The sequence below is a fragment of the Heterocephalus glaber genome, unplaced genomic scaffold (assembly GCF_053883595.1).
Source record: "Heterocephalus glaber isolate CG9 unplaced genomic scaffold, H.glaber_assembly_v1.0 deba00001600, whole genome shotgun sequence".
NCBI lineage: Eukaryota > Metazoa > Chordata > Mammalia > Rodentia > Bathyergidae > Heterocephalus > Heterocephalus glaber.
In genome coordinates, this window is record NW_028258372.1 from 19192320 (window position 1) to 19215425 (window position 23106).

At 35.2% G+C, this 23106-nt stretch overlaps 1 protein-coding gene and 1 pseudogene across 6 annotated transcripts in view; one reads left to right on the plus strand and one right to left on the minus strand.

Moving 5' to 3' along the window:
- Window positions 1-10959, minus strand: part of LOC106010057 (eukaryotic translation initiation factor 1 pseudogene) — a 35231-nt pseudogene extending 24272 nt beyond the window's left edge.
- Acbd6 (acyl-CoA binding domain containing 6) overlaps window positions 1-23106 on the plus strand; it is a 228418-nt gene that overhangs the window by 66305 nt on the left and 139007 nt on the right. For all 6 annotated transcript variants that reach the window (XM_021265333.2, XM_021265332.2, XM_004853335.4 and 3 more), the window contains exon 4: window positions 15022-15104. In XM_021265333.2, the coding sequence (XP_021120992.1) occupies window positions 15022-15104 (83 nt within the window). The remainder of the gene's footprint in view (window positions 1-15021; window positions 15105-23106) is intronic.

Below are 23106 nucleotides of genomic sequence, written 5' to 3' on the forward strand. Positions count from 1 at the left end.
CAAAAGAGGACTTCCAGAATTGCTTTAGAAAGAAAGGCAAGAGGTAGGGGAAGGGAATGGGAAAAAAAGAATTAAGATATGTCATGTACAGGTACAAATTCCCTATGATGAAGGTTATCATTATGTATATCTAAAATGTACGAACAAAGTTAATTTTTTAAAAATAAACAAAAATTTTAAAAGAAAGTGGCAAGAATTATGGAATAAGTGTGTTTGAAGTGGGAGGAGGATTTCAAAGGGATTAACGGAAATGTGTTATTTAAATGTAATAACTTTAAACATTCATTGTATTTTTCAGTCACACCCCATATATTCTAGAAAATAAGAAAAAATGAACATAGAAATGGAAGATACAGAAAGACTCAAATGGAAATTCTGGAGACAGAAAAATACACTATCTGAAGTAGCAAATATACTGTTTAGGATTAACAGCATATTAGACCTTGCATAAGAAAATCAGTGAACAGTAAGTGAAGAGAACCTAATTAGCTATAGAAAATATCAAGCAATATAACACACATATAATCAGAATCCCGGAAAAATTTTAAAAGTGAGAGACGACAGAAAAAATACTAAAATAATAGTTAAACTGGGCACACGCTTATAATCCCAGCACTTGGAAGGCTGAGGCAGGAGGATTGCAGCAAGTTTGAGGCCAGCCTGAACTACATAGCAAGACTCTCTCAAAAAAAAAAAAAAAATAGCTAAGATGCTAGACACTTCCTAAAAACTATAAACTAGAGATTTTTCAACCTTTAACCATTGATATTTTGGGCTGGAAAAATTCAGTATTGTGGAGGGCTGTCCTTTGCATTGTAAGACACTTAGCAGCAACTTTGGTTCCTATTCACTAGATGCCAGTAGCATCACTTACTTGTGACAACCAACAATTATCCCAAATATGGCCATATATCCCAATGTAGGAGTGAGGGAAATGGGAGCAAAAAATCACCATTGTTGAGAATTACTGCCAAAAACCCATGGATCCAAGCTTAATGAAACATAATGAAACCATACCAATACACACCATCATCAAACTTTTGAAAGGCAGTGAGAAAGACAAAAATTTAAAAGCATCCAGACAAAAAGCATGTTACAGAACAACAAAAGTAGAACTGCAGCAGGTTTTTTTTCTAGAAGTCCGAAATCAATAGGTTGACATCAGAAGAAAGAGGCTGTCAGTCTATAATTCTGTACTCAAGATGGCTTTCAAAACTAAGATGATTTTTTTTTTCCGTTTAGTTTATTGGTATGTTTTAGGTATACAATACAGTTACATTCATCATTGGGATCTTGTACCTTTACGTGATGTATCTTGGTTCTTACTTTTTCACCATTCCCCTGCCCTCTCTTCACCCCCTCCACCCTTCCCTATTTACAAAGATGTTTCCATGTTTTTCCTTTTCTCATAATTTTTTCTTTTCCCCTACCCCTCCCACTTCCCCTACTCCTTTAGACATTTTCTTCCTATTTCACAATATCAATTATACATTTTGATTTTTATTTACACTTTTAGTTTTACACACCAGAGAAACTATTCAGTATTTACACATGTGTGTCCTATTTATTTCACTTAAGAGTATGGCCTCGATGTGCATCCACTTAGCTACAAATGTCTCCAGTTTCTCATTCTTTATGGCTGAGTAGTACTCCATTTTATTAAAAAAACACATCTTCTTTATCCAGTCTCCAGTTAATGGGCAATTGGGCAGTTTGCAAGTTTTAGCTATTACAAACTGTGCCACTATAAACATGGGTGTGCATATATCACTGTGCTATGATTCTTTTAATTGTTTTGGGAAGATACCCAGTAGAGGAATAGCTGGGTCAAATGGGACTTCCAATCCTAGTTGTTTGAGGTATCTCCATATTGATTTCCACAGTGGTCACACCAGTCTGCACTCCCACCAACAATGGAGAAGGGTTCCTTTCTCCCCATAACCCTGCCAGCATTTGTTATTGGTTGATTTCATGATAGCAGCCTTTCTTTCTGGTGTGAGGTGGAATTGTTTTCACCTGCATCTCTTGAATGACCAATGATGTTGTACATTTTTTCATATGTTTATTTGCTGCTTTTACTTCTTTGCCTGAGAAATGTCTGTTCATTTCAGATACCCATTTTTGAATTGGATCCTTATATTTGGGGGGGGGGTCTGATTTTTTTAGTTCTTTATATATTCTAGATAGTAGACCTTTATCTGAGGAACAGCTGATAAAAAATTTTTTCCACATTGTAGGTTGTCTCTTAGCTCTGTTGGTGGTTTCTCTTACAGTGCAGAAGTTTTTTAATAAGATGAAATCCCAGTGGTTGATTCTTTGTGCTAGTTCCCATACTATTGAAGATTTGTTCATAAAGTCCTTTCCTATGCCAGTATCTTCAAGAGTTCTGCCTAACTTATCTTCCAGCAAGTTTAGTGTTTCTGTTTTAATATTTAGATCTTTAATCCACTTTGATTTTAGTTTAGAGCATGGTGAAAGACAGGCGTCTAGTTTTAATCTTTGGCAAGTTGAAATCCAGTTTTTCCAACACCATTTTTTTTGGGTACCAGGGATTGAACTCGGGTCTTTGTGCTTGCATAGCAGGCGGCAAAACCACTGAGCTAAATCCCCGGCCCTCCAACACCATTTATTAAAGAGACTATCTTTCCTCCAAAGATGGTGGTTGGCTCCTTTGTCAAAGATGAGGTAGATGAGTATATCTGGAGTTGTTTCTGCATCTTCTAATCTAATCCACTGATCCTTGGGTCTGTTTCTTTGCCAGTACCATGCTGTTTTTATCACAGTGGCTTTGTAGTATAGTTTCAGGTTGGGAATTGTGATACCCCCTGGCATGACCCTGTTGCCTAGAATTGCTTTTGCTATTCTAGGTCTCTTGTGGTTCCAGATGAACTTTTGGATTGTTTTCTCTAGTTCTGTGAAATATGCTGTTGAGATTTCAATTTGGATTGCATTGAATCTGTATAGCAGTTTTGGAAGTATGGCCATTTTCACAATATTGGTTCTTCCTACCCAGGAACAGGGGATGTTTCTCCATTTTCTTATATCCTCGTCGATCTCTTTTTTCAGAGTGCTGTAGTTCTCAATGTAGAGGTCTTGTTCTTCCTTCATTAGATTGATTCCTAGATATTTCTTTTTGGGGGGAGTGATTGTGAAAGGGATTGTTTCCCTAATTACTCTTTCGGTGAGCGTATTATTTGTGTATGAGAAGGCTATTGATTTTTGAGTGTTGACTTTGCATCCAGCTACTCTACTAAATTTGTCAATTAAGTCTAGAAGTCTTTTGGCAGAGTTTTTTGGGTCTTCTATGTAGAGTATCATGTCATCAGCAAATAATGACAGTTTAACTTCTTCCTTTCCTATCTTTGTTCCTTTTATTTCTTTCTCTTGTATAATTGCTGTGGTTTATGTTTCCAAAACTATATTGAACAGGAGTGGTGATAGTGGGCATCCTTGTCTTATTCCTGATTTTAGGATGAAGGTTTTCAGTTTTTGACCATTTAGTATGATGTTGGCTGTTGGTTTTTCATAGATAGCTTTTATTAAGTTGAGATAAAGACCGTCTATTCCAATTTTCTGCAGAGTTTTTATCATGAATGGGCGTTGAATTTTGTTGAATGCTTTTTCTGCGTCTATTGAGATGATCGTATGTTTTTTTGTCCTTAACTCTGTTAATATAGTGTATTACATTTATTGATGTACGTATGTTGAACCATCTTTGTATCCCTGGGATAAATCCAACTTGGTCAGGGTGTATGATCTTCTTGATGACCCTCTGTATTCTGTTTGCCAGTATCTTATTGAGGATTTTTGCATCTATGTTCATTAGGGAGATTGGCCTGTAGTTCTCTTTTTTGGTTGGGTCTTTCCCTGGTTTTGGAATCAAAGTAACACTTGCTTCCAGGAATGAATTTGGAAGTATTGCTTCCCTTTCAATTTCCTTGATGAGTTTAAAGAGTAATGGCAATAGTTCTTCTTTAAATGTTTTGTAGAATTCAGCAGTGAAGCCATTAAGACCTGGGCTTTTCTTTGTTGGTAAGTTTTTAATTACATTTTCAATTTCATTGATTGATATTGTGTTGTTTAAAATTTTTATATCTTCTTCGTTCAGCATTGGTAATTCATATGTATCTAGAAATCTGTCCACTTCTTCTGTGTTTTCCATTTTATTAGAGTACAGATTCTCAAAGTAGGTATTGATGATCCTCTGGATTTCTGCTGGTTCTGTTATGACTTCACTTTTTTCATTCCTAATTGCATGGATTTGAGCCTTTTCTTTCCTTTTTTTGATAAGGTTGGCTAAGGATTTATTGATTTTTGTTTATTCTTTCAAAAAACCAACTCTTTGTTTCATTGATTTTTTTTTTGTATTGTTCTCTTAGACTCCATTGCATTGATTTCTGCTCTGATCTTTGTAATTTTCTCTGTTGTATGAGCTTTGAGTTTCTCTTGCTCTTCTTTTTCTAGGAGCTTAAGATTCAGCATCAGGTTATTTATTTGAGCTTGTACTGTTTTCCTAATGTGGGCATTCACTGCTATGAATTTCCCTAGTAGAAATGCTTTCATTGTGTCCCATAGATTCCTGTATGTTATATTGGCATTATCATTTATTTGTAAAAACTGTCTAATTTCTCCTTTAATTTCCTCTGTTATCCATAGGTTGTTCAGGAGAGTTTTATTCAATTTCCATGTGTTTGTGAAGTCCTCAAAGTTTCTTATGCTATTGATCTCCAGTTTAAATGCACTGTGGTCTGATAATATACATGGGATAACTTCAGTTCTTTTGCATGTACTTAAACATGTTCTATGAGCTAATATGTGATCTGTTTTGGAGAATGACTTGTGTGCAGCCAAAAAGAATGTATATTCTGATTTTATGGGGTGGAACACTCTGTGAGACATCTATTAAGTCCATTTGTTCAAAAGCTTGGTTCAGTTCTAGTATTTCATTGTTGATTTTTTTGTCTAGATGATCTGTCTATTTGTGACAGTGGGGTATTGAGGTCCCCCACTACAGTTGTATTAGTGCTTATTTGGTTTTTCATGTCCCCTAATATTTGCTTTGTATAGTTAGGGGCATTAGTATTTGGTGCATATATATTTATGATTGTCATCTCTTCCTCTTGGATTGTTCCCTTTCCAAGGTTGTCTCTCTTAATTAGTTTTGGTTTGAAATTTACTTTGTCTGCAAATAAGATAGCTACCCCCACTTTTTTCTGGGTTCCTGTTGCATGGAGAACTGTTTTCCATCCTTTTACTTTCAGTCTGAGTTTCTTTTTTGAACTAGGTGCGTTTCTTGTATACAGCATATTGTTGGGTTTTGCTACTTAATCCATTCTGCCAGTCTATTTCTTTTGATTGGTGAACTGAGGCCATTAACATTGATGGTTATAACTGATATGTATTGACTTATCATTGTCATGTTATTTTCCTCTTGTTGGTTCTTCTTTTATTTTTCTCCCTCTCCCTTTAATTTCTTGCCTTGCCTTATGAATTTGCTCTGTTGGGCCTCATGGAGTTGTGACCTTCATTATCTTTTTCTAGGATATTGTTTAGAATTGTTTGGAGTGCTGGTTTGGTATTCATGAAGTTTCTCAGGTGTTCTTTGTCACGGAAGTATCTTATTTCTCCATCAATTTTTTAAGATAATTTTGCAGGATACATCAGTCTAGGTTGGAGGTTGTTTTCTTTTAGGGCTTAAAATACCTCACTCCAGGCTCTCCTTGACTTGAGGGTTTGTGTTGAAAAGTCTTCTGTGATTCTGATGGGCTTTCCTTTGGATGTGATTTGTTTCTTTTCTCTAACTGCTTGTAGTATTTTGTTCTTCTGTTAGGTTTCTGGGATCTTGATTATTATTTATCTAGGTTTATTTTTTTTGATCATGGGTACTTGGAATCCTATATGCCTCACTTATGTGTATGTCAAATTCTTTTGCTCTGTTTGGGAAGTTTTCTGTCATTAATTCTGTGAACAGTTTTGTTATGTCATTTGTACTTTCTCCTGCTTTTTCATTAACTCCTACTAGTCTTATATTATTCTTCTTTGCATCATCTAGGAGCTGTTGGATTGATTTTTCATGGTCCCTTACTATTTTTAAGAGATGTCTCTTTTCTTGGTCACTGACTGCCATCCTGTCTTCTATATCTTATATTCTGTCTTCTGATTGGCTCAGTCTGCTGTGTATGCTTTCAATAGAGTTTTTAATCTCCTGGATATCTATTCAAATCTGTTTCATGGAATCCATTTCTTTCCTATGTTGGGCATTCATGGTTTCCATTTCTTTCCTATGCTGGGCATTCATAGTTTCCATCATGGCTCTCAACTCATCTTTTTTTTTTTTAATCTGTTTCTGTTCTAATCATGGCTTTCATTCTGTTCAACATTTCTGTAGTTATCTGGGAAATGATTTCTGTTTTAAATTTTTCTAAAGCCTCATTCATCTGTTTTTTTTACTTCCTGTGGTATCAGTTCAGGTTGTCCAGGTGATTGATTATCAGACTTTCCCACCTTGTTTCCCCCAAAATTTGCCTTTGGTGGGGTGGAAGTCTGGGTTTGTGCCTTGCTTAAATGTCTTCTCAGTTTTGGCTGGGGTGGGGGGGTGGGGTTGTTATTATCTTTGGTTTAATTCCTGGGTAGATACTTCAATATTGCTTATTGTAAGTATCTTTGTTGCTTGTATTTGGAACCCTTATGGAATGATTGCTTCTCAGAGGTATCTTCCAGATATAGCTGGTCTTTAGGTTTTGAGTCTCTAATGACTCTGAGGCTATCTCATTTTCATTATACCAGGAAGGACAACTGATTAGATCAATCACAACACCTTAGTCTAAGTGATACAATCAGCAACACAGTAGTATCAAGCACAGCTTAGAAAATGACAAGTTGTGGCAGTTATTAATCTATCACCTTTAACTGTGTGAATTAAATCAAAATGGAGGACCAGCCCAATATATGTTTATAGTGAATAAACTCTTCAATATAGCAACTTTACTCTTCAGGATGGAGACTTAGAAGGGTTTGGGGAGGGAGGGACAGGTAGAAGGATAGGGGAAGGTTAGCATTGAGGCCAGAGAACATAGGAAGATCATGCAAACTCTAAGAAACTGTTGAAGACAAGCAGAAAAGACAGAATGAAAGAGCAAATACGAGAATAGAACAACCTAACAGCAATAGGGAGGCTAGAAACAATTTACTTTCCTTTAAAACTGATGACAATCAAGAGAAGAAAAGAAAAATAAAGAAGAAATCCGAATTAAAGCCAGAACAGGAACAAAAAGGGAGATGAAGAACAATGTGGCATAGAGAGAGAATGAGAGAGAGAGAGAGAAAGAAAAATTTGAAAAGAATAGAAAAAAATTTAAAATAAGAGGAAAAAAAATTGAAAATACCAAATAAAAACTAAAAATGAAGGGCCTCCTTCAGGGTATATCTCTGCTGTCACAATTAACAACGTGTGCAGCAGTGTGCAGATATGTCAATGCATCTCAGCAAGCCAGTAACAGACTCATGAGATTCAGGCAGATTTCTGGCTGCTAGTCCCAAGTTGAGCTCCCTTTCCTCCTGCAGGGTTGAACTTTGCCAGGCTCTACTGCAGGTTCCAGCTGCCTTTTCCCTGAAGATAGTCCAGGTTCCGATGGGAGGTGATGATCCCTCCAACTTACCCAGTATGGTGGTCTGGTGTGTCTTTATTGCAGAGATTCTCTTCACTTTTCCAGTGTGCTTCAGTTTTCATCAAGGAGCCTGAGAGACGCCCTCTTTCTGTTGCTCACTTATCCTCTATCTTTTGGAGCTCAGGACAATGACCTTTATGACCCCCTGTGCCTCTGTAGTATGAAACCAGGTACCAGCACAGCCAGGAGGCCGGGAGAAGAAGGGGACTCACCTTTTGCTTGCTGGTCGCTGGGAGGCGGGGCGTGAGCAGGACAACAAGATGAAGTTTACTTAACATGATAATAGGCATTTATGAAAAACTTGGGGGATTTTTTTTTTTTTTTTTTGCCCTGTAGTGAAAGATTGAAACCTTTCGCCTTAAGATCAGCTGGAGGGGCTTGCTTTCACCACTGCCACTCAACATTGCACTATACATTGTAGCCACAACAATTAGATAAGAAAAATAAGTAAATAGGATCCAAATAGGAATGGCAAAAATAAAAACTATCTCTGTTCACAGATGACAAGATCCCACATATAGAAAATCCAAAGAATTCACAAAGAAATTACTAGAGTTAATAACTAACTCAGCAAAGCTGCAAGATACAACATGCGAAAAACTGTGTTCCTATATACCAGCAATGAACACTTCAAAGATAGAAACAGTTTGATTTACAGTAGCATCCAAAAGAATAAAGTATTCAGGAATAATTTTAACCAAAGAGGAAAAAGATGTATAATGAAGACTATATTGTTGAAAGTAAAGAAGACTCAAAGACAAGGAAATAAATATTGTGTTTATGGATTGGAAGATTTAATTTGTCAAAATGGCAGTACTTTCCAAATCAATTTATGGATTCAGTGCAATCAATCTCTTAACAAAATACAAGTGCCTTTCTTTTTATCAGAAATGGAAAAGCTAATCCTCATATTTATATAGAATTGCAAAGGGTCCCAAATAGTCAAAACTGTGTTGAAAAATAATAAAATTAGAGGATTCACATTTTGCAATTTCAAAAACTTACTACCTTATCACAGTTAAAACGATGTGAAAATGACATAAGAATAGACATGTAGACCAGTGGAGTAGAATTAAGAGTCCAGAAATAAACTCTCAAGTTTATGGTCAGTTGATTTTTCAACAAGGATACTAAACCATTCATTCATTGGTAAAAGAATCATCTCTTCAACAAATGATGTTGAGAAAACTAGAATCCACATGCAAATGAATGAAGATACAGTCCCATCACATAACATAGACAAAGTTAACTTGAAATGGATCATTGACCTAACTAATATAAGTTAAAACTGTAAAAGTATTTGAAGAAATAAAAGGAGTAGATCTTGATAACCTTGAATTTGGCCTTGGATTCTCAGATGTGACAAAAATGGCTCAAGCAACAATAGAAAAATTGATAAATAGGACTTCATTGATATTAAAAACTTCTGTGCTTCAAAGGATAATGTCAAGAAAATGAGAAGAAATGGGAGTAAAGATTTGCAAATCATGAATCTAATAAAGATCTAGTATCCAATGTATATAAATAACTTACAAATCAACAACAAAACAATTACCTAATAAATGAGCAAAGGGCTTAAATAGACATTTCTCTTAACAGAATGGCCTATAATCACATGAAATACTAGTTATTTGAGGAATCTCAAAACCACATTGAGATAGCACTGTGCACCTCATAGAATGATCATAATAAAAAAGATAATATGGGGGCTGGAGATTTAGCTCAGTGGTGCCGCTGCCTGCCTCATAAGTGCAAGGTCCTGAGTTGGATCCCCGGTACAAAAAAAAAGATAATATGGGAAATATTGAGAAATTGGAGGCATCTTATGTTGCTGGTAAGCATGTAGTATGGTTCAGATACTGTCAAAAGATTTGTAGTTCCGTAGTTCCTCAGAAAATCAAAAATAGAATTGTCATATGACCGAGAAATTCCACTCCTAGGCATATACCCTAGAGAATTGAAAACATGTACTTAAATACCTGTATGCAGTATAGATGTTTATAGCACCACTGTTCACAGTAGTCAAAAAGTACAAACAGTCCAAATATCCATTAACTGATGAATAGGTAAATAAGATGTGGTACAGGTATATATGTGCTATAGAATTACTTAACAATGAAAAACTGATATGGTGTGATATGGATGAACCTTTAAAATATGGTGAGAGAATCCAGACATAAAAGATCACATATAGTATGATCCCATTTATGTAAACTATCCAGAATGATAATTCATAGAAACAAAAAGCAGACAACATTTAAGGGGAGACATAGGAAGTCTATGGGTTCAAGGTTTCTTTTGGGATGATAAATATGTTGTGGAACTATGTAGATAGAGGTGGTAGTGGCCCAGCCTTGTGAATATATTAAGTGCCACCCATTTGTACACTTTAAAGTGGTTAATTTTAGGTTATATGAATCTCATGTCAATACAGACAAAAGTTAGAGCAAGCTAAAGACCTTTTTTCCCCAGACAAACAAAGCAGAGATTATTCTTTGCCAGTTGACTTGTAGTACAGTAAATGTGAAAGGAACTTTTTCAAATGAAAGGAAAATTAGATAAAAGTTTAGACTTACACTAAAGAATGGAGAATATTAGAAGTGCTAATTATGTGGGTGGCAATAAAAGGCTTTTTCTCTCTTCATCTTTAAATCTCTTTAAAAGATAAGTGAACTTCTAGTTTCAGCTCTGACATGTAAAGAACTTGGAAATCATCACTTTTGTCCTTAACAACAACATCACCAAACTGGAAATCAAGGACTGGTCTTAGATGCATCAGAAATTTGAGGTCCACCTACAATATACATAGTCCTTCACTCCCTGAACAGTAAAGAATAGTGCTATAATCATGAGAACATATGTTGGACTCCCTGTTTGTGTTGGGCACTGTAGGGCACACTTTTAACTCACTATTGTGTTCTGTTGAGATGAAGAAACTCAGCCTCAAAAAAAGTCACCCAAGGCTACATGGCCAGCACCAGGATTTGTACCCAAATCAACCTTTTTTCACGATAGTAGCTGCTTCCTAATAATCTGTTATTCCCTCATTGAACCTTTGTTAGACACCTTTGAAATTTAAATCTGTGTGCACAGCATTGAATTACTGTATAAAAATGAATGACTTGCTTGAAGAGGGGCAGATCATAGAATATGTCCCTGTTCATTCAAAAGATGGTCACTGAATACCTGTTATGTGCATGCCCCAGGTTAAGCCAGGAACTGCAGTGAGAAAAATGCTAACCATCCTGTCCTCATGGAGCTTGGAGGAACTGGTGTTGGAGACAGTAGCCATACTGCAGTGTGATAAGCACTCTTGTGAGGGCTGCTGAAGGTGCTCTGGGAGCCTAGGGAGAGGCACCTGGCTCAGGCTTGGAGGACCACGAGGGCTTTTCAGAGGGATTGGTGTCTTGGCTGAAGCTAAACAGTCACAGCTCAAATGCCTGTAGGACAGGCAGCACAGGTAAATGAGTGACAAGCTAGGTCCATTCTTGTCATAAAAGTGCTCTTCCTGAATATCATATACATAGGCATATTCCTCACTTAAACACAAATAATATTCTCTACCATTTTTCCTGAAATATGACCCATGTAGTTAGACATAAGTACAGGGAAAATTTGCCCTCTTCTAAATCAACAGTGTAAATGTGACAAATGGTTACTGTTTCTTGGCCTTTGTATTAGTTACTTGCTTCTTGTTTCTTTTTTCTTAATCTAGAATAGCTCATTTTTATTGCTGAGTAACATTCTGTCTTATGTGTATACCATTTGTTTATCCACTTGTCTGATGAAAGATGTATTCTAATAGACATACAGTTGTTCCTCACGGTTGTTTAGTTTGCATTTCCCTATTGAGTGATGATTTCTAAGTTCTTTGATATTGGGCATCTTTTTATTTGCTTATTTTCTATGTATATATCTTCATTGGTAAGATATCTGTTCAGATCTTTTACTCATTTTTAAATTGTGTATCTTATTTTCTTATTGTTGAATTTTAAGGATTCTTTGAATAGTTTAGATATTGTCATTTATTAGATATGTGTTTTGCAAAGATTTGCTTTCAATCTGTGCCCTGTGACTTTGTTGTGTGATCAATGTCTTTCACAGAGAGAATTTTTAGAACTTTAATAAAGACTAGTTAACCAACATTTTTTTAACCAATCATGCTTTTGGTATTGTATGTAAATAAATGTCCTACCTAAGGCCAGGTGGATTTTCTTTTATATTATTTTGTATGAATGAGTTTTTTTAAAGAAGCTGTACTTACTATACTCTTGGTTCTATCTCTATTTCTCTTTTCCTTAGTTGTAAGTTTTCTCATATTCAGTTTTATTCATTCATTTTATAAGCATCTCTTGAACAAGTATGTTTCAACTAGCCTACCAGTGTTTCAACTTTACCCTACCAATAAAGCATGTAAAGCATTGAAATATAATTGGATTAAGTGAAATAAATTCTGACTTTGATAATACATTTCTTAGTGTAAAGAAAAGCATTCTCTATCTCAGAGTTCTTAGCATCATTTATTTTCTAAGAATGGCCCTCAGAGGCCAATGATCTGGCTCTGGCCAGCATCAAACTAGTGTTCTTCATATACTTTGTTATTTAATCATGTTTAGTTCTTTATGGTTTTGTAACTGTCATAAATTGATAATTGATTTGATTCCTCTTCTCAAAAATTTCTATTTCTTGAAACCTTAATTCTCTCAATAACTGGTAGTTATTTCTCTCAATAACTGGTAGAATATGCTCTAATGTTTTCCTCAATACAGTGGTCCACAGATCAAAACTAAGTATTTTTTTAAAAGCAGTAACAATAAAACAAATTCCGTTCTTTAAAGGACAGAATAGAGGATGCAGAAACAACCCTAGGCACCTTCAGCCATCTCATCTTTGACAAAGGGGCCAAAAACATGCTGGAGGAAAGATAGCCTCTTTAAGAAATGGTGGGAAAACTGCCTTTCCACATCCAGAAGATTGAATCTAGACCAATATATTTCACCATGTACTAAACTAAAATCAAAATGGATCAAAGATTTAATGTTTTAACAGAAACACTGAATCTGGTGAAACGTAAAGTAGGTAAAAACTCTTGAAGACATAGGCATAGGCAAGGACTATCTAAACACAATCTTAGTTGCACAAGAACCAACAAATGGGATCATATCAAATTGAAAAGCTCCTGCACAACAAAGGAAACAACCAACAGAGTAAAAAGGCAACCTACAAAATGGGAAAATTTGCCAGCTACACTTTGGATTGAGGACTAATATCTCACATATATATAGAACTCAAAAAAATTAAACCTCCTTAAATGAAAGACTCAATCAAAAACTGGACATTTAAAATGAATAGACACTTCTCAGAAGACGTACAGGTGGCAAATAAATATATGAAAAACATTCAATATCTCTGGCCATTAAAGAAGTATAAATTAAAACAATACTGAATTCCATCTTACTCTGAAAGAATAGCTATCGTCAAGAAATTGACTAATAACAAATGCTCTCAAGGCTGTGGGGAAAAAGGAACCCTTCTACATTGCTAATGGGAATATAAACTAGTACAACCTCTGTGGAAATTAGTGTGGAGATTCCTCAAAAAACTAAACAAGAAATTCCATTTGACCCAGCTATTCCACTTCTAGGGATCTTCCTGAAAAGAATTTAAAACATCATATTACAGTGATACATTCATATCTGTGTTTCTAATCAGCATGACTTGTAATAGCTAAATCTTGGAAGTGGCCTATATGTCTATCAGCAGATGAATGGGTAAAGAAAATGTATTGATACACAGTGAAGTACTACTCTGCCATAAAGAAGGATAAATTTAAGTCATTTGTAGGAAAATGGATACACCTTGAGATAATAAGTTTAAGTGAAATAAATCAGATACACAAATAGCACATGGTTTCTCTTATATGTGAAACCCAAGTATACATAATTTAAAGAGACAAATAATAGATAATAGTGAACAGGGAGATGGATCTTTTGCAAAAAACAAACATGGGAACAAGAGATGGAGAGAGAGGAGGAGGAGGATGTAAAAAGAAGTAAGATGTGTTATGTGCATGTATCAACTCCCCACAATGAATGTAAATATGTACTAATAAAAATGAAAAGGCTGAGGATTTAGCTCAGTGGTTCCACTGCCTGCCTCAAAAGCGCAAGGTCCTGAGTTCAATCCCTGGTACCAAAAAAAAAAAGAAAAGAAAGAAAAAGAAAAGGGTCTGGGATTTAGCTCAGTGGTGCTGCACCTGCCTCACAAGCACAAGGTCCTGCGTTTGATCCCCAGTACCACCACCACCCCCCAAAAAAAAGAAAGAAAAAAAATCTTTTAAAGCACAGGGGGAAAATGTGTGTTGGGTCTGCCGTATTTTTTGAAAAGCTAGTCTTTTTGCAATCAAGCAATAAAATAATTTTTATTCTAAAGTAATATTTATGTTCAGAGTTTTTACTTTTACAGGGTATCCTAGCCAAAAAATTCATTATTTCATAAATGTGGACTTTTGCAGAGGTTGTAGTTTCAGACAATGCATTCAGATTTATTGCTTCCACATTATATGTTTTAGGAGGATCTTATTTCTAAATCTTACTCTTGTGTTTTTTGAGATCAAAAGGCAGGGGCTATTGAATCCTTGATTTTGGATAATGTTTCCACCACAGTTTGCCTTTTTTCTCTTTTATTTATTGAAATATGTTTGTGATACATATATATATTCATATTGGATAATTGATACATACATATATTGCATCTTAATCATTTTTACTTCCTGTTCTCCTCGTTCTCTGCTCCCCATCCCAGATTTTCTTTTATTTTAGATCTAAACTTTCTTCTCTCTCTCTTCTTCCTTCTCCCCTTTCTTCTTTCTACCTAAAAATATTTTCTTTTCTCTGTGATTGAATTTGAAATTTTACTATAGTTTATTTCTTAATTGGCAACTTTAACTTTATAAATCTAAATGTGATTTTTTTGATCACATTCATGCCCAATATTTATATTTTACATTTCATTTTCATGTTTTCACACAAACACCCATGTTTACCACATTGAATATCATTTCACAGACAGCTAAGGGAATTGCTTTCAGGTGACTCCAATAAGTGGCACTGGAATGACCTTAGATTACTGGTGGGTACCCAATCTGCTACTGTGATAACCTGAGAGTCATGTTACCTTTCTGGTACCATTTTAAAATTGTTACCAGGGTTTGAAGGAGTGGTTGACAGTAAAAGTTTTGGTGTAAAATGTTTTATAAGTAATATTTTATAACTGGCACACATACATATGACTTTAATATATTGATTGCTTTAATCCATATGACTTTTTTCCATCTTTTTTTTTTCTCTCACAGACATCAGAGAAGAAAGGAAAAGAAGCAAAAAGTGGTTTTGGTGGGCCTGTTGTTAGTTCTCTATATCATGAAGAAACCATCAGGTAACTTCTCTTCTGATCTTTGATAATAGGAATATACATATGTAAAAATATGTGTGTGTGTTTTTTAAAAAATCTTGGAATCTTCAATCTTGAAGCACTTTTCTTAACATGAAACTGATTTGTTTTCCTTTAGGGCTTGAAATACATCACTCCAAGCTCTTCTTGCCTTGAGGGTTTGCATTGAGAAGTCTGCTGTGATTCTGATGGGCTTTCCTTTGTATGTGATTTGTTTCTTTTCTCTCACTGCTTGTAGAAATTTGTTCTTCTGTTGGGTTTCCAGAATCTTAACTATTATATGCCTATGTGTAGATTTTTTTTGATCAAGGCTAGTTGGAGTCCTATAGGCCTCACTTGTCTGTATGTCAAGTTCTTTTCCCCTCCTTGGGAAGTTTTCTGCCATCACTTCTGTGAACAGTTTTTTTTATGTCATCTGCACTCTCTCCTCTTTCTTCATTGACTCCGATCAGTCTTATGTTATTCTTCTTTGCATCGTCTAGCAGCTGCTGAATTGATTTCTCGTGTTCCCTTAAAATTTTAAAGAACTTTTTCTTTTCCTGGTCACTAATTGCAATCTTATCTTCTATATCTGAAATTCTGTCCTCATATTGGCTCATTCTGCTGCATAAACTTTCAATGGAGTTTTTAATCTCCTGGAAGTCTGTTTTCATCTGTTTTATGGATTCCATTTGTTTCCTATGTTGGGATTCCATCATGTTCCTCAGCTCCTCTGTTTTTTTTGTCTGTGTCCTCTCTAGACTTATTAATCATGTCTTGCACTATGGGCAGAATCTGCTGTTGTCTGAGAAATTATTTCTGATTTCATTTTTTCCAGATCCTCTTTTGTTGCCAGTTCAGGGAGTCCAGGTGGTTGAGTATCAGATTGTTCGGTCTCATTTGCCTTTGGGGTTGCTTTAGGTGATCTGGGAGTCTGGTTTTGAGACTTGTTTAAGTGTCTTCTCATTTCAATATGGAGGGGATGTGTGCTACTGGCACCTGCATGGTTCACCTCAGGGGGCGGCTCTGTTCTGGGGGCGGTGGTATGGCACCCCAGAAGGTTCACCTCCTCTACGCTGGGGGCAGCTCTGCTCCTTGGTGCTGGGGGCGGTGGTACAGCAGCCTGAAATGTTCACCTCCTCTGCCCTGGGGGCAGCTCTGCTCCTTGATCCTCAACATAAAACTGATTTGATATTTAGTAAGATAATAAATGGCAGGAAAGAATTTTGTAGGTATATAATCTTCAAAGGCAATAAATATGTGAACCAGTGCTAAAGCATCTGAACAAGTGAAAATATAATCACTTATCAGTTATTATTAGGGTCAGAATCAGAGCCTTTCCCTCATATAAGTCGTTGGTAGAAGAGAGTTTTGTGTCTCAATCTAAAGCTATGAATTTTTGTTGTTAATTTTTCTCAAAATATCACTTTCTTTAAAAGATTTTAATTTTAATAATTTATGTACCCTAATTAAAAGTCATTTAAGTTTAGGGGGTGAGAATGTAACTCAGTGATGGAACACTTGGCTACCATGTGGATGGTAGGTATTTTAATCTCCTACACTGAAAAATAAGAAAATAAAACAAAGACTCATTTAAAATTACTTCTAAATTAAAAGTCATTTCAAAGTGTTAAAAGGTGCAGCCACTATGGAAAACTGTTGATATTTCCTCAAAAGATAAAAAGTAGAGGGCCAGGATTTAGCTCAGTGGTTCCACCGCAGGCCTCGCAAGTGCAAGGTCCTGAGTTTGACCCCTGGTACCAAAAAAAAAAGATAAAAAGTAGAATTACCATCTGATCCAACAATTTCACTTCTGGGTGTGTATCTAAGAGAATTTGACAGCAGGATCTCAAAGACTTATTTGCACACCCATGTTCATGGTAGCACTAATTACTGTAGTTAAAAGGAAGAAGCAACCAAACTTTCCTTTGACAGATGACTAGATAAAATACAATATGTACATAAAATAGAATATTATCCAATCTCAGAAAATTTTGACACATACCACAATTTGAACCTTGAGGACATTATGCTAAGTGAAATAAGCTAGTCACAAAAAGACAAATAGCGTATGATAATACTTAAATGAGGTATTTAAAGTATTAAAATTCATAAAACTGAAAAGTAGAATAGTGGTTGTCAGGAGGTAAAGGAAGGAGGAAGTAGAGAGTTGTTTAATGAAGCGGTTTTAGTTTTGCAAGGTGAAAAAGTTCTGGAGATTGGTTGCACAACATGAATATACTTCATATTACTGAACTGTATACTTACAAATGGTTAAGGTGATAAACTTTATGTTATGTGTTATTTTTAACCATAATTTTAACAAATTAAAGATAATTTATATTATTCAACAAAGCTTTATTTTTTTGTGTGCTATGTACAGAATTTATTCAATAATCTTTTTCTCAACACTGTGTATATGTAAACCAGAAAAAGGATTGTATCCTACTTTAAGGAGTCATGTGACACATTTCTTCTAAGCTTGTTACTGTACAAACTAAATATGAATCTTTAGTGGCTTTATTCTTTTTGAGTTATCTGAATGTTGCTTTGCTTATTTTTTTTTTTTTTGCTTAAATTCTTTGATTAGTACATTTTAGGAATGCAGTACGTTTACATTTATCATTGGATGCTTGTACCTGTACATGATGTATCTTGGTTCTTATTTTTTCCCCATTACCTGTGCGCCCTTCAACCCCCCACCTTTCCCTTTTTACATACTTCGTTTCCTTTTTTTTTTTTTCTTTTCTCATAATTTTTCCTTTCTATTCTTACCTTTCCCCTTCCCCTCCCACCACCCCTACCCCTTTGGACCTTTTCCTATTTCAGAATATCAATTGTTATTAATCCTTTTAATCCTTATTTATACTCTCAGTTTCTCACACTAGAGAAACTATTCGGTATTTACACATGTGTGTCTTATTTATTTCGCTTAAGAGTATGGCCTCAATATGCATCCATTTAGCTATAAGTAACTCTAGTTTCTCATTCTTTATGGCCTAGTAGTACTCCATTTTATAAAAAAACCACATCTTCTTTATCCACTTTCCAGTTGATAGGCACTTGGGCTGTTTCCAAGCTATAGCTATTACAAACTGTGCTGCTATAAACTTGGGTACACATATATCTCTGTGGTATGATTCTTTTAATTCTTTTGGAAAAATACCCAGCAGGGGAATAGCTGGGTCAAATGGGACCTCCAGCCCTAGTTCTTTGAGGAATTAGGGCTGATTTCATAGTGGTTGTACCAGTCTGCACTCCCACCAACAATGGAAAAGGGTTCCTTTCTCTCCACACCCCCGCCAGCATTTGTTATTGGTTGATTTCTTGTTAGCAGCCACTCTTTCTGGGGTGAGGTGGAATCTCAGTGTTGTTTTCATCTGCATCTCTCAAATGACCAGTGATGTTGAACATTTTTTCATATGTTTATTTGCTGCTTTTACTTCTTTGTCTGAGAAATGTCTGTTCATTTCAGATGCCCATTTTTGAATTGGGTCTTTGAATTTGGGGGATCTCATTTTTTTCAGTTCTTTATAGATTCGAGATAGTAGCCCTTTGAGTTACAGCTGCTAAAAAATTTTTCCCACAATGTAGGTTGTCTGTTTTGCTTTGCTTATTAATTAATATGAAATAAATATCCCAAGGTGAAAATTGACTTCACATAAATTAATTGAAGGAAAATATCTTTTCATAGATTGAAGAGGGAATTGTACCAAAAATTTATGCTTTGCTCTTACAGAAAAGAATTTGTTGACAATATCGCACATAAAAAAGTTTTGATGTGCACTTCCAGGTGGTATTGTAAAAGGGAAGTTACTAGCACTTTTATAAATCAAAACTTTGAATCATTCATAGTTTCTAGTTGTTGTCCAGCCAGTTAATGCTAGGGGACCTGTCTTGAATCTTATTTGCATAGCAAGCACACCATTTTACTTAGATTACATGTTTTTTGGGGGGATGAGATAGGGGAAACGGATAAATATTTGAGGAAATAAAGATATTGTTTAGGGTTCCTACTGGCCTGGAGTACATTTGCCACCCTATTCCTGTTATAGACCTGAGAACCCTAAGAAATCATAGTTTGTAAAGCATTTTCAAAATTTAACCCTTTCTTCAATTCATGCCATGTTGAATATTTGGGTTGCTAGCAAGTATATTCTGTCTTTAGCATCTTCTAAACTATGGGATTTTAGAACCATAAATCTACCAATCGAGGTTTATTAAATGTTCAAATCAAGTCAAGAAATCTGAAGAGTCATTTTTCTAGGCAGTAGGAAAGAAGGTAGTCATGTCTTCTGTTTGCCTATAGTCTTTTTTTTACCCCAGATACTGGGGATTGAATTTAGGACCTTGTGCTTGCCAGGCAAGGCAAATGGGGCACCGCTGAGCTACATCCCTCTCCCTTATAGTCTTTTGTTTACATTTTCCTTACACCATTAATCATATTATGCCACATTGATTATAATTTTTAAAAAGGTTATCCTTTCTACTAAGCTTTTAATTAGTAATGGAAAGGACTATGTTTTACTCATCTCTGTAATCTCACTATCTAAGGAAGGTCTCAGAATTTAGTAGATGTCAAATAAAAGCACCTTGAACTTGAGTGATATCCACAGCTGCTTTTTTCAAGGAACTGATAGTTAAGTGACTATTGCTTACATGGAATTAGCCTAAAGGCCTGTCATAAAACAGGCTGCTGGTTTGGTTTTCCTGTGATAGACAATCCTCACTTCTTTCCCTAAGCAATCAAAAAAGTTATAGGCTATTTCTCTTTCGGATAGCTTCTTGACTTTGCTTTTTTTTGAAAAAAGAATACCAAGCTTAATTTTCTATCAGTATCAATCACTTATCTGTAAGTAATAGTGATCTTTATTTTGTATGCTAATTTCCTTAAGAGCTTACAAACTAGTATTTTCCAAAATGAGATGTTGGGTACAGTTTCTTTGTCCATTGATGTGACTGATCGCAGTAGCTGTGAGAAACAGGAAGCAAATCAAATGTACTGTAGCTGAAGTGAGAGCAGAAGTCTGTATAAGAGTATTTCTGAGATAGAGTTGAACTGTATTAAAAAGGCTAATCTCCCCTACTCACTTTCTAAAGAAGAGACTGTTAGATTTAATTCAATATTTAGACTCAATAGTTAGACTTTTAATAAGGAAAAATAATGATAAAGAATAATACCAAAAAAAGAATACTATAGCTTGTTTTCATAAAGTAGAGGTTAAATTCAGCTCAACATACAGTAAATGTTCGTTAGTAAATAATGAATCTGTCATGAGACAAAAACTTGTAAATATTTGTGCTTTTCACTTTGAATAGTATGTGTGTTACTTTTCTCATTGCTGAGACAAAATATCCGACATCCAAAGTTAGAGGGGGAAGGGGTTTATTTGGCTCACAGTTTGTAGAGCCTTCAGCCCGTAATTGTCTGACTCCAGGGCAGGGTGGTAGAGCAGCAACAGTTCATGGTTGCAATGTAAGAGAGCAAAAGCAACAAGAGGAGTTAACAGGGTCTCCCTGCCCCTTTTATCTTATTCAGACTGCATAGGGCGGGTAGCACTCAGACCTTTGATCGTAGTGCCTTCAGGCCTAGCCCCACCACACACTATAGATTCAACCTCTGGAAAAGCATGAGGCTTTGGGGAGACGTTTAAACATAAGCCATAACCATATGTTCTTAACACTTTTGGCATTTTCATGTTTTAATAAAGACTAATTGAGTGAAATATGAACTTTTGGTATGGGAAAAATAGTCAGACTTGATCTTATTTCATTGAATCAACTAAGTATTAGTTTTCTTGTGATATCTTCCTAATTTTCATATTCTGGAACATACTGTTAAAATAAGAAACAGTAAGAAACATGAATGTGAGAGATCCATCAAAAGCCTTCTACTTGTATCCTATCAGATAATAATGGAATGAAACTAGAAATTGAAAACAAAAGAATCACAAAAACTACACAAACACATGGAAATTGACTGAAATTATCATTTCATTGATCATTCAAGGAAGAAGGAAGAAGAAATCAGGGAAGAAATTTTAAAATTCCTAGAATCAAATGACAGCAGCAATACAACGTATCAGAATCTGTGGGGCACAATGAAAGCAATCCTTCTAAGAGGGAAGTTTATAGCTGTGAATGCCTACATTTAAAAAAACAGAGCAATCCCAAGTAGATAACTTAATGATTCTTCTCAAGGTCCTAGAAAAACAAATGCTATCCAAACCCAAAAGTAATGAAAGGAAAGAAATTATAAAGATCAGAGCAGAAATCAATGAAATTGAAACTAAAAGAACAATATGAAGGATCAGTGAATCAGAGTTGGTTCTTTGAGAGGATAAATACAATTGGTAAACCCTTAGCCAAACTTACCAAAAGAAAGAGACGATCCAATATCAATATAATTAGAAATAAAATAGGTAAAATTACAACAGACACCAGTGAAATCCAGAGGATTAGAAACTTGAGAACTTACATTCTAATAAATTGAAGAATCTAGAAGAAATGAATAAATTCATAGACACTGTGACTTACCAGATTGAAGCAAGAAGATATAAACCCTAAATAGACCAATAATAGGCAATGAAATTGATATGGTAATAAAAATTCTACCAACTAAAAAAAGCCCACAATCCAATGGATTCACTGCTGAATTTTACCAGAACTTTAGAGAACTAATGCCAGTACCCAAATTTTTCTATGTGAAAGGGAAGGAACATTTCCAAACTCAGTCCATAAAGCTAGCATTACCCTGATATCAAAACTAAATAAGGACTCAACAAAAAAAGCAAACTGTAGGCCAATATTTTTGATAACATTTATGCAAAAATCCTCAGTAAGAAACTTGCAAACAGAATTCATTGAATCATTAAAAAGATCATACATCATAACCAAGTTGGCTTCATCCCAGGGATCCAAGGATGGCTCAACATATGTAAATCAATAAATGTAATACACCATATCAATAGAATTAAGGATAAAAATGGCATAATCATCTCAATAAATTGAGAAAGTCTTTGACAAAGTCCAGCATTCCTTGATGATAAAAACCTAGTGAAAATAGGTATAGTAGAACCTTACCTTAAAATGATGAAGCCATTTATGACAAACCCGCAGACAAAGTCATACTAAATGAGGAAAAACAAAGCAGTCCCTCTAAACTCTGGACTGAGATAATGGTGTCCACTTTCACAACTTCTGGTCAATATAGTGCTTGGAAGTTTAGGTACAGCAGTCAAGCAAGAGAAAGAAAAGAGATCTGAATAGGAAAGAAGTCAAATTATCTGTTTGCAGATGATATGATTCTGTGTATAAAAGACCCCTAAAATTCCACCACACAATTCTTAGAGTTAATAAACAAATTCAGGAAAATGGTGTGATACAAAATCAGTACAATATAATCAGTAGTGTTCCTGTACAACAATAATGAACACACTGAGAAAGAAAATACCTAGAAATCATTCTAACCAAAGAGATGAAAGATCTCTATGATGAAAACTATAGAACCTTGAAAGAAGAGATTGAAGAGGATGTGAAAAAATGGAAAAAATCCCCTCTTTCTGGATAGGCATAAACAATTGTTAAAATGGCCATATTAACAAAAGTAATCTATAGATTTAATGCAATCACTATTAAAATAACAACATTCTTCACTGAGGTAGTTCCATGTAACTAAAACTTATAAGGAACCAGAAGAGATCCAGAATAGCCAAAATAATCTTGGACAAAAAGAGCAGAGTAGAAGACATCACACTTTGGAGTTTCAAGTTATACTACAAAGCTGTAGTTATACTTCAAAGTTATACTATAAGTTATACTACATAGTAACAAAACAGCATAGTACCGGCACAAAAATAGACATGTAAACCAATGTACTAGAACAGAAGACACCAAAACAACCCCACGTGCCTTTAGCCATCTGATTTTTGACAAAGGAGCCAAAAACATATGCCAGAGAAAAGATAGCCTCTTTAACAAATAGAGCATGGAAAGCTGGCTATCTACA